Here is a 13,048-nt window from a genome sequence, read left to right on the forward strand (position 1 = left end):
TAATAAACTATAACATAACTTATTGGACTTACAAAACACACCTTAACAATAATATCAAAAAAAATAACACAATTTAATATAATTATATCTCGTTGTCCGACAACATGACGCATTTAGAGTTTTCATGCTTCATTAAAATGTAATCTCTTTCAAGCACATATGTGGGTTGTTTCTCTGCTATCATATTGTATGCCATGCTAAACCTTTGAATGGATAACCAACCATTTGTATTGTATTTTAAGGTGATACATGTTTGCCTCCGGCTTAGTGACATGTTTTTTTTTGTGTTCTCGTGCTGTTTTTTTTTTTTTTTCAGGCTCGAAAATTTGTCTCTTTCGTCTCTCCTCCCTGTCAAGTACGCCTTGTATTTAACCATGTCAAGTACCCCTTGTATTTAACCCGAATTGTAGGTAAAGTATTGTTTGTATTTTTTTTCCATTTGAATAAAAAAAATCATTAAAAAAAAACGATTATACTGAATATCAGATTACCTGTCTCTATTGCATGATTATCTAGTTTCTTTTGTTAGGCGATCAACTGATAACAATGTTAACTCTCCAGCTAAAGCATTCTAGCACTTCATATACAAGTACTTGTTATTTGAAAGTGCTTTAAGTTATGCAAATAATACACTTTATAATCTACATAGATGATAATAATACAAAATCTTGCTGTCCACAGAGAGCCGATAGACTTCATTTATCTATCTAACACTGATGTGTGCCTTGCTAACACCAATAAATTGTGCATGAATTTTCCGAATTCACCATTATAGCAAATTGACGCGCCCTTCTGCATTACCCAACAATAAGGAATGTGATACTCGTGCTGAAGAGACCTTGTAACCGGACTGTATCACTAAACTTCAAAATGGTCTTAAATACATGATGCGCTATTAACATTGTGCAATGCATTTTTTCCCCTCTCTTGAACAGAAAATATGCTTTCTTCTAGAATCTTTATGCTCCCAATTTGATGGCGGTGTCAATTGCATCAATAGTGTTATTTTGCTGTCCCCAAAGTTGTGCATATCTTCCTGCATTTGCTATGAGAACTTCATGTGGTCCATGCTCAACCACCTTTCCATTTTCCAAAACAATGATCTGAACATTGCCGAAAGAAAACGTTTAATACAAGTAATGTGATGGCAAAAAGGAATATAATGTTGATTACAACAAGGATGTGAAATGTGATATATGAACGGTAGAATATTTTATCACAAATCTACTGTTAGGATGAGATGTATTTTTTTAAGTGTCTTTCCTTATGGTGAAGATGTGTCCAACATATACATTACTAATTGAAACAAAATCACTTAAATGTGTTTTGGAATCATTTGTGATAATTTCATTAAATAAGCACTAAATTGAGAACTGTCAAAAGGGTGTTAATCTATATAGAGTGAGCTTACCTCATCACACTGCATTGCAGTGGTGAGCCTGTGAGCAATGAATATGGAAGTTCGATTAGTTGATAGTGACTTCAATGCACTTAAAATCTCTGCTTCTGTTGTACTGTCTAGAGCACTTGTAGCTTCATCACACAACCTACGAGCATGACACGGCAGTTTAAAGAAATTGGACTAATACAACACAGAAATGTGCCCCAGTATATATATGATCAGAATACTTACAGTATTGCAGGTGCTTTTAAGAATGCCCGAGCAAGGGCAACACGTTGCTTCTCACCACCACTTAACTGTTAAAAAACCATAGTCCATGAAAATTTGAGTGTCATCGTAAAATTTTATTTACAGTACTAAATTAGGGAGGAGGAGACCCAACATTAATATGAGGTCTGTGTTCCTTTATTTCTCCATAAGCATGTCGATAGAGATTTGGGTGTCAAGGGATGCCCATTGCCCACGTTCCCCATTGATAGCTAAATTTTAAGGGAGGATTCTCCAAGTGCTTGTCCATACCAAGTTACAACTATTGCAACCATTTTGGTCCCTGGATGTGAGGCATTGTCACTATAGTCCCTATATGCAGTGAAATTGCGAACACATCCATGTCTCTTTTATTAGTCATTTTGGTCCTACAATTTTTTTTTTGGGTCCTAGAATATGTTTTTTGGTAGTCTCATTAGTCCTCGAATGTGTTTCTCGTTGAGCAATTTAATTCATAAAATCACTAACAAAAGAGGTGCTAGGGATGTGTTTGCAATTCTGATACATTTGACACTATAGTGACAACGTCTCACCCATCCAGGGATCAAAATGGTTGTTTCCTCTAAAATTGCATATTCTAGATCAGTTTCATATTAACTTGACATGTTATCATATATGAAAATAACATTGGATTTTCTCTATTGGGTCCATCTCTTGAGATTTGCAATAACAAAACCATATGTATCCTATAAACAAAATATCATAAAAGCACAATACTGAAAAACATTATCCAAAATAAATAGTGGTTTCATCACCTTTAGGCCTCGCTCTCCTACAACAGTGGAGTATTTCTCTGGAAAACTCATGATAGTGTCATGGATTGCTGCTTTCCGGGCAGCTTCATAGACCTGTAAGCATACAGTTATTCATAAGCCAAGAACAAGTTGGAACCTAACAAAGGAAATTTGTAAAATGAAAAGGCAAGCAAAGGTACAGCACAACAAAAGTTACCTCCTCTTCTGTTGATGAAAGCCGACCATAGTGAATGTTATGAAATATCGTATCATTGAAAAGTACCTACACATAATCACTCAGGTTTCACGACTTGCAAGATCAAGCAAGGGCAACAATGCGTGATTCAAGAGATAGATGTTTTGTTAACTTACAGTATCTTGTGGAACAACACCAATAGACTTCCGTAAACTCTCAAGGGTTACGTCCCGAATATCTTGATCATCTATCTTTATCTGTAGAGTACAGGTTCTGAATGAGAATGGGAGAGAAGCAGAGTCCAACTTACTAGATATAAAAGACAACAACCAAGCTTTAAACTAGTCATTCAGCAGATCAATTACATGTGTCAAACCATGGCATTGGACTCTAGTATAAGCCATAAATAAGAGACTCTACTTCCAAAAAATAACTCAAGTACACATCTTTAGATTCATATAGCAAAGATGTATAAAAATCTAGTGTTTATAAATCCGAAAAGGATGGTAAACATTAAACTACCACAAACAAAGTAAATTACCACCAAAAGAAAAAGCTAAATGTCATATATAGCATGGCAGAGATATTAGCTTAAACCCAATACAGAGTATATTAATTTCTTACACTTCCAGAATGGGGATCAAAAAATCTGAATAGCATTCTGAGAATGGTTGATTTTCCTGTCAATCATGTATGAATATGAAATATGTCAGAAATAAACACATTACTAGCATAGACTATTCACACACCAGAAATCATATTAAAGTAAAGGAAAATTGAGAGAAAAGAGAAAAAACTGAAATGGAATTTTGTATTCCTTGAACATTCTATTGACTGAATGAATCAAAGAGATATTACAGAATTTATATGGTGCTTAACCTGCACTCTGCTGGGACTAACCTACACCCACATCTAACAAACTTGCTCTGCAAGTTAGGCAGTTATAACTGTTTTCTAACAACTGATGCTGATGTGGCACAGCTAAACTAACTCAGACACAGAGGGTAGAAACTGCTTTTTATTATAGCAGTAAACCCAAAGAGTTGCGAACTCATATATTCATACACACACCCTCAAGATCAAGGTGGGTCAACTTGAGAAAGAGAACGAGCCACATTGAGCTTATCACGTAACTCAAGAAACCTTGTAGTAGATAAGGGTTTGGTTAGTATATCTGTCTTTTGATGAGCAACATTAAGTTGTTTAGCCGAGACCTTTTCTCTAACAAAGAAAAGGTCAATTTCCATATGTCCTGGCATGGAGCAAAGGATTATGGGCCATGGCAACTGTGCTTTGATTGTCACAGTAAACAATAGGCTAGGGCAGGGCAACTTGAAGCTTCTTAAGAACATAGCGCCTAAGGGTTGTTCTCTGACTCAGTACCCAATAAATAAGCATATAAGCTAGTCCAATAAGCTAGCTTATTGTCATTACCAAACAGAGTGGATAAGCTATAAGACATAACTTGTAAGATAGCTTGTAAGATAGCTTGTTTACCAAACAGACCCTTAGTAATTAGGGGTATATTTCGAAAATATAATAAATGTATCTAGTAATTTGAAATGGGACTTATATTTAGGGATAACTTTTGCCAAAAGGTGCCACTAATTAGGAACAGAGGTAGTACCTTGGAGAAAATCATTTGTGATATAGGTCTAAAAGGCTAAAATCTATCCATGGAACAATTTTTCTTACTGACCATAGGCAGCGGGAAAAAGTTTCTAATGACAGCTTTGCAAGTAAATAATTTAAGAAAATAAATGATTTCATCACGGTGAAGCTTACCACTTCCACTAGTCCCAACAATTGCAACACTTTTACCAGCTGGCACAAGTAGTGATATTCCATCTAGTATCTTTCTCTCTGTGAGGTAACTGAAGCATGAATCAATATATAATCACAAAAATATTAGTCAAAACACGAAAGTTATATTTGATCAGTGTGTTGTTAGCTTTGTAATATAGCAAAGATCTTTTATCAAATACAATTTTCCATGCCTTCTATATTCTGCAACTAATTAGCAAGCATCAACTAAATTATTAATTATTAATATCCAACATGTGTAGAACAATTATATTTGTATTATAAGGCAGCTAGGGAAGATCATGGGTTTGATTTGACTGGTTGAGAAATAAGAAAACGAAGATGCACACAGGAGATTGTGTTTTAAGTACACACCGGAGAATATTATATATTAGATTACATAAATATAAATACAAGGATTACAGTTACCCTAAGTACCGTAATTACATAAAGTCACTTCATAACTATCAATATCATATTTATGATAATTCTTATCGAAATTATGGGGTTTTAGATAGAGAGAAGAAAAAACATAAAATTTTGAATTAAGAATTTGGTTTGATATGACTGTTGAATAAAAAAATGTGTATTTTTATCTTTTAAGCAGTGTTAACATTGAGACAAGAAGTTGTCTCATAGTTTGTTGGAATAACAAAATTTAAGAGTTTTGTCCTGTTTCTCATTCCTAGATTTGAACTGTCCCGTAACCATTTTAAAAATTAAACATGAAACTCAAAATGTGTCCTTTCAAGTACCACATATTTAAGCACATCAAGCAGATCCTATGTATTAGCCAAAATTCAATTAAAGGAATGGTAGCATTATTGTGGAGTAAAGGGACAATCACGCACCTAAAATGTACATTCTCAAATTGGATCCTCCCACCATTAAATCTTAGAGGCTTTGCATTTTCTTTATCCCTAATGTCTGCTTTTTCCTGTAATAATATTAAGAAAAAAGAACAACTCAGTTAAGAAATAATTCAACAAATGATATTCTGGTATTTTATTACAAAGAATAGGGAATATCTATTTGAAAACAAGTGCAACTTCAAGAGTCTGCAGTTCCCTATTCCCCGAGGTCACAATTCTTTCCAAAATAATGAGATTACTACCCTCTAATCCCTTCCTCTTATGAATATATATTACAGCCTAGCCCTCTAACTAGCCCAACCTAATTATTTCCAATCAACTAACAAATAGAGTAACACCTAATTGGGTACCTAACACTTACATAAAGTAATATATGTATATTAATCATGTTCACACAAACAAGTGCATACTCAGGTGAAATAAAGAAACTTCAAAATAAAAAATACACATATAATTTAAGAGGAAGATAATTTTTTAAAATTTAATGGGGAAGATACCTCAAGTAATTGGAACATGGATTTCATGTCAATTAGACTTTGTATAGTTTCACGATAAACACTGCCAAGGAAATTGAGTGGAAGAGACAGTTGGAAGAGGAGCCCATTTACCATCACCTGCATATTGAGTTAGTTATTATAAGGGTCATGATTATTAAATATGGACAGAATTTTTATATTTACATTATTGTATATAAACAAAACAACAAATACATTTAATCAAAGAGAAGCTAATTACAAAGAGACCACAGGATAAGAGATCCTTCCTCAATATAAAAGTAAAACACATGCATCATAGAACTTATAAAAACTTCAATGAAGAAAAGCTACCCTTGACTTCAAATTTAATTTGATTAAACTTTACCAAATCACCAACGGTCATTGTGCCATCCATTATTCCTTGAGAACATAGAACCATTGCTGTAGAAAGAGCAGCACTAAATATAGCATTTTGACCAAAGTTCAACAAAGCAAGACTGTGTTGGGTTTTCAGAGCAGCATCCTCATACCCTGAACAGTGAAATCACAAATCACAGCAGCACAAGCACATAAATCATACATCAGAATTACAATGCATTCAAAATAAAATGAGAGAAGATTCTACAATAGTTGTTTTGTAAAACAACAAATCAAATTGTACAAAATCTAATTACATCAGTATCTAGTTATTATTCCTTTTCCACAACATAATTCCCTTCCTTCTTAGGCTTTGGATCTCACGCAACAACACAAAATCGGCTTGTAAGGTGCGAGTTGTCTTAGCTATATAATCTCTATTTAGGTCATACCTCTAGCCAATGTAAAACTTGGATTTTTCCCAATATACCACCTCACGCACAAGGCTACTGAGTTTGGTGCGTGAATAATATGGGTGGCCCAACAATAACAAAAATCTAAATAGGCTCTCATACCATCTTATGTTTTAGGCATAATAAACCCCATAAAACCGCCTTGTAAAGTGATGATAGTCTCAGCTTTATAAGCCCTATTTAGGTCATACATGAAGTCGATTTGGGGATTGGGTGTTTCCCAATAATGACACTATACCAAGCTTTTTAAAAAGTTGATCAAGAACTCGAAGTCTCAAATTCTATTTGACCAAAAGACTGATTACTTACTCTTTAGGTACTTGTCATAATGATCGGTTTCATAACCTTCATTATTGAAATATTTGACGGTCTGTAAAACAATAAAAAGAGAGTGAAAAAAAAAATCAATCCCATAGTGATAACCACATTAACGATAAAATAAAACAGCATAATAAATGAAAATATTGGTATTATTAGTGAATGAAATGCTGACCTCATAATTAATAAGTGAATCAATTTGCCTAGTACTAGCGTCATTATCAGCCTTGTTCATGGCTTTCCTGAATTTAGTCCTCCACTGAAAAGGCAGGAAACATAAGAGTAAAGAACTTTTCAAAAATCCATTTGTCCTACCAGTGCAGTTGGCCAATAACAAACATACTGAGAACTGGAAATACAAAATGTGAATGAAATACAAAGGTGACACGATGCCAGTAACGTATATAACAAGGTATCATACCTGTGTGATAGAAAGTGTGAAAACAACATAAGCAGCAACTGACAGGGAAGTAATCCATGCAAAAGGTGCTCCAAATTTGTAGGCCAGTATACCTGATACCATAGATATCTGGATGGATATGTGTTAAATCTGTTGAAGTTGTTCAAGAAGAAAGAAGCCAGAGTTGGGATGATAAAATAATTTACAAAAATTGTTAATGAAAACATAGACACCACGGAGTTAAAAGGTGAAGATACAATTCCCATTAAATATCTTCCATGTTCTGTTCCTAAATGATCTACACTATGGGAAAACATAACTAAGAAACAAGAAAAAAACTGAGGCATACCTCTAATACAGTGGGTACTACATTGAACACCATAGCGGAGAGAATGAAATTTATTGCACGGCTACCACGATCAATTATTCGACTTAATCCACCAGTTTCTCGACTGGAAAAAAAATTAATTAGGTGAGAGGCATACACAATGAAACAATGGACAACACACCCACAATCCATATGAAAAGCATAAAGAGAGGTGAATATTAGCCACTGCGCAGAGAAGTCTCTCTTCTCAGATATATTTTCCTTCTTTTTGTTTTTATTTCATTATTTGCTCAGTGCCTGTTGGCTGTTACTTGGGTAATAAAACCTTACTTTTCTGAGTTTTCTCAATCATTCATTCACACACACAAACATGTGTAAAGGTAGAGACAGATTAGACACATCTGAATGGCAGAAGCCATACCTTAGATGATATTGAAGGTCAAGGTCATGCAAATGTGAAAAGACCTGCAACAGTCAGACACTAACATAAATTTAAATTGAATATCATGACATCATACAACCAACTATTCTGGGATTTTGAAAAATAGGTGGAAGATACACCACAACTGTTTATATAATAAAAAAAAATTGTGTAATGTATTGATACAAACAAATTTTCAGAAAATACTTCTACTTATCAGATGAACCAAACTCATGAAAGTAGCATACCTTCCTTGAAACTAAACGAATTGTTCGCAATGCTACCTTGGAAAACAAAGCAGTCCGCAGTTCTGTAACAATTAGTTATATCATTTAAACGGAAGTCAACAGAATGAATCTTTAAAAAACCAAGGCTCTTCTCAAAGAGACATAGATATAAGTAACTACATCAATATTGCAATGCCAATATTTAATAGAGGAGAATCGCCGCTACCACGTTAGCTCATGTGCTATTTGAGGCTTTGCTTCCTACAGTCTATAAGCATGCAAAAGCCAATTCATCTCTGAAGCAAAAGTTTGGACTTTGAATAGGTGCCTAAAATTGGGAAACCTTTTAATACATTTATTAGTAGCTATTTGAGCAATTTTTGTAGTATTTTATGCTCTTTAGGAAAGATCAAACCTTATTAGGCATGACTATGGTCTCAATGTGTTTGAACTTGAAGTCATTCTTAGTTAGTTTGGATGGTTCCTATCAGATGTCATTAGTCAAGCTCATGGCTCAGTCATTGAAGGTCCATCTGAACCATTGTAATTATTTATTGCAGAGTTAATGTTTAGTTTTCTGAGAATTCTGCATCTTTAAAAATGTATCTTTGCCTACAATTTTCATCACTAATATTATGAGAATGTCTGTTTCAAGGGTGTTGTGGTTGCCGTGGCACTACTGCACTCCTATTTCCATATTTCCTTTGCTTTGTTTTAATAATTCATTTCAGTTCTTAAATATATACTTTATCATTGCTGTTACTACTAGTTGACTAAGAAAAAAAAAACCAAAGTTTAAATCTTTAACATGATTATAGGTCGAAATCCAAGGAGTATAAAATGTAACTTCAACAAGTGTTTTCAATGGCTTAGGCACTAAAATTTAGAATTATAATGACTTTCAAGTCCATCTCAATAGGTAAATCCAACTTCAATAGGTAGACAAAACAAGTATATCAATCATTCATTTATAAATACCATTGAAAGCAGAAGCTCCAGAACGTGCAATCCCATATATAATCAACACTGACACGGGGGTAGCAAAAAGGGCCATCACAGTAGGATTTGAAGCAACAGCAGCAGCATTGCCCGTGGCAGTATTTAACCAATCAACTGCAAGCTTGAATAAGAAAGGGACCTGAACATTCACAACCTGAAACATAGAAATAGAGCATGGACCATCACAAGTGAATAAGTGACTTAGCAGCAAAGATCAACTACCAACAACAATAGTCACTAATCAATAGTATCATCATGTTACGTAGTTAGCCACAACACAATGAATAAAAGGGTGTCTCGAAGAGCTAATTTGGGCTTAACTTATTATGGCATTAGTACTTGGGTAATTTTTCACAAGAGCTTATAAAGTAGCTTATATGCTCATAAGATGTTTTCAATTTATTTACAGTAAAATACCCAATACAGTACCTAAAATTATAGGATCGTATTAATTTAGTTTTCCACAGTCCAAAATAAACCCTAAACTTGTAAAATGTTAATCCAATTCGTACCTCTGTTTGGATATGTTATCCAATACATCCCTAACATTATTCACTAAGTTTGAAATGCATCTCCAAGATTACCATCATAATGTCATTACTCATTACAGTCGCTACAAATACCAAATACATATAGATGGACGACTTTGACTAATATTTTTCTATTTTTGGAATCATTGGAATAATGTTAATATAGAGAACTAGGTTGGTACAATCCTACAATTTCAGCAACGAAATTGGACATTTACTAGTTTATTTATTTTCGCAATCTCCCATAACAATTTATAAAATGTTTATACTTTATACAGAGCAAATGCATAGTTACTCTCATTCTCTCTCTACAAGCATAAAATAAACAACTTCTACATAATCACTTAAACAATAAGCATTTTATTGAAGAAAAGCTACCAAAACCCACTAACCTTAGCTCCAACAAGTAAAAACAATGCAGCAACAACCCGAAACTGAAATTCGAGATTATTTTTCATCCAAATGTAACCAGCAAGTGATTTTAGGATCTTTATATCCGCCATTTGCCCACCACCTGGAAGCGATTTAGCAACAGTAGTAGAACTTTTTTGGTTCTTCTGACTTCCATCATCAGTTTTAGCTGAAGTTGAAAACAATGCTTTTCCATCTACCTTCAAATTCTGCACCACACAAAATCAAAATCATTGAATTTGAATAGTAGAAATTGAATCCAACAAATAAAAATCAAAAACGAAATTAAAAAAAATAATTCAGTTAGGCATTTGAACAAACAGGTAATGATATGAATGAATTGGTTACTCTGCCAGATGGTGATGATGATGATGATGATGATGATTCAGAGAGAAAGCCTTTGATAGAGAAAAGTAAGCTTGGGCATGTTTTGTGGTGATAGTTACTGTAACTGATTCCGTTATTGTAACCGTAACGGTAACCGTTAGTGGTGGGAATTGAGTAACCGGTGGTGATGCCGGAAGCAGTTAGAAGTGACCGGATACGATTGCCGCTGCCAGCTGTAGGTCTGGCGTGCCTGGAAGCAGCGGCAAACATTTTGAGAGAGAAAGAGACCACTACTTCGCCTCTTTGTAACTAAATCGAATGAGAGAGAATAATAAGCAAGGGGTGAAGGGGAAGAGATCTTTCAGTATTAGCATGTGTAGCTGGACCAAGAAATGTGGGTTATGAAGAAACGGGGGTTCTCCCTTTTCCGTTTCTCTCAGTCAAGTTCATTATTTTGCAGCGGAGGGTTAGATACATAAACGTGTTCGACAAGGACGATGTAAAATAATTTTATATTTTCAATCAATATTAATTATGTTTTCTGTCACATCATCCCACTTCATCCCATTTTTTTGATATGACATGATAAAATAATAGTTGTTTATTAGACGATTGTGTAAAACTAAATAATATTGTCGGTGCATATCAATTAAACTTTTTTTTTAATATTTTATTTTCTTTTGTAATGAAGAGAAGTGAATGCAGGGATTCTCAATTCGCCAACAAGACTGGATACGTTTTTTTTTGTTTTTTTTTAAGGAAGAAAGGATATTTTCTCACTTGAATAAAATGGAATATTCTGACCAACACAATATTGTTAGTTTGTAACTCTTGTCATCTCAAAATAAATGATTTGTTATTGACTTGTTTACTATTCATATGATTTTCTTGGACCATATGTATATGAGATGTGTTAGAGAATAATATGCCTAAATATCTTTTCAAGATTTTACATTTAAATATAGTTTAAATTTATATTTAAAAGAAGACAATATTAAAATTTAATATTTTTATTTCTATTTAAAATTTTCAGGAGAATATGTTTAGAATTTATAGGATTAGTTTGTTTTTTTATGTTTGTTTTATTTGTAGCTCTACCTATCCTTTATAGAGGATATGCTTGTTTTATTTGTAGCTCTTCACATCATTCATCCCTCACACCTATCATTTCTTCTCTCAACTATTTTGTTGTCAATTATTCTCAAAAGTTTCAAGTTTGTGGGTAAACGACTCCATAGTTCGTCATTGATTAGTCATAACGTTCTTATTGTTCTTCTTTGATGATGATTGAGAATGTTATGCTAATCAACAATTGGCTGTTTGGAAATGAAGAACGACAACATTATATGACCAATCGAACGAAAACTACTAAGTTGTTTGCAAATTGCAACAGAAATATAACTTATTTAATGGATGGGTAATTATGTCACATTTGTGAGTGTGGACAAGATAATTCATTTGCTCTCATCCTGCCTTCAAAAGTGGAGAGTTGAGCCATCTCATCTTTTATCCCTATAGAAAGATGTCGACGGCAAACCCTAGTTAGTTTCATTCTGACACAATTTTATGTAATTTGTTTTTATTGATTTTGATGTAATTTTTATTTAGAATTCAGATGCAATTTGCTTCCTGTTAAAATTTAAATTATTGTACAAGATTAATTTGAGTTCTAGAACTTGAATGAAGGAAAAGAAGGTTCGATTTCTAGGACTCAAAACCGGGAGGATACCATAAAAAATAAAAATAAAAATATTACATCATCAATGAACATAGCAAAAGACAAGAATGACATAAATAAGTACATTATATCAAAATATCATTTCACATATAATAGTTAGCCTATAGTTTCTAATTCTAATCATTTTACATCAAAATATCAATTTCTTTTGTTTATTAAGTAGTCTAGTGATTAGAATTTTACCTTTTAAGTGGATAAGTGAGACTACCATGATTCGAACATCGGTCTCTGTATATTATATGCAATGTCCCTGTCAACTGAACTATGCTCACGGGAACTTGAAAATATCAATTATAATGATATAACCTTTGGCTAGATCTATTGTTTCATCCTCGACACTCAAATATTCAACCTTCGTATCATCGTCTTTCTCAATGTCTATAACTTTCTTATCTTGTAGAGGTTTGACACCATCTCTAATTATCACATCACCTTTTTGTTGCACCTTTATTTTAACCTTATTTTGACATGGACACATTGACGTTATTTTTGGATAAGCAAACTTACGAATATGCTCTTTTATTTGAGATATCTAAGATATGAACACATGAATTGATTTAAAAGCAGAGTCCAAAATTTATAACGGAAAACGTTTAAGGGACTAAAACTTGCTTAAATTTTTTAGAGTAAAAATAAAATTTGAAATATTTATAAGGGCAACAAATTTATTTAACGCTAAAATTAGATATACTTTTATTGAATCATTGTATCTTATATGTTTCATCAACAAGAGTAGAAAAATATTTATATTTTGGAAAATGTTAAATAG

General features: G+C 33.3%; 1 protein-coding gene across 2 annotated transcripts; it reads right to left on the minus strand.

Annotated features, from left to right (window-relative positions):
• Positions 1-473: 473 nt before the first annotated feature.
• On the minus strand, positions 474-11,037 carry LOC123920584 (ABC transporter B family member 25, mitochondrial-like). 2 transcript variants are annotated; one of them, XM_045972869.1, is made up of 20 exons: positions 10,563-11,037; positions 10,196-10,423; positions 9,253-9,427; positions 8,296-8,357; positions 8,048-8,091; positions 7,648-7,750; positions 7,320-7,427; positions 7,074-7,157; positions 6,890-6,950; positions 6,136-6,281; positions 5,772-5,888; positions 5,254-5,339; positions 4,385-4,473; positions 3,224-3,279; positions 2,776-2,856; positions 2,621-2,686; positions 2,425-2,517; positions 1,634-1,698; positions 1,412-1,547; positions 474-1,103 (listed from the first exon to the last, which is right to left on the minus strand). In XM_045972869.1, the coding sequence occupies exons 1-20, from the start codon at positions 10,809-10,811 to the stop codon at positions 960-962; spliced, it is 2,193 nt and encodes a 730-aa protein (XP_045828825.1). In that variant the 5' UTR covers positions 10,812-11,037; the 3' UTR covers positions 474-959. The 2 variants fall into 2 exon arrangements, with proteins under 2 accessions (XP_045828825.1, XP_045828824.1); XM_045972868.1 differs by having other exon boundaries at positions 10,536-11,037.
• Positions 11,038-13,048: the final 2,011 nt, after the last annotated feature.

This window comes from Trifolium pratense, linkage group LG4, assembly GCF_020283565.1.
Source record: "Trifolium pratense cultivar HEN17-A07 linkage group LG4, ARS_RC_1.1, whole genome shotgun sequence".
Taxonomy (NCBI): Eukaryota; Viridiplantae; Streptophyta; class Magnoliopsida; order Fabales; family Fabaceae; genus Trifolium; species Trifolium pratense.

Coding starts and splice junctions, on each gene's coding strand:
- LOC123920584 (XM_045972868.1), bottom strand. CDS start 10,811: ATGTTTGCCGCTGCTTCCAGGCACGCCAGACCTACAGCTGGCAGCGGC. Junction 5,889..6,135: donor CAATGACCGTTGGTGATTTG/GTAAAGTTTAAT, acceptor CTCAATATGCAG/GTGATGGTAAATGGGCTCCT. Junction 2,518..2,620: donor TTTCATCAACAGAAGAGGAG/GTAACTTTTGTT, acceptor GTATGCTTACAG/GTCTATGAAGCTGCCCGGAA.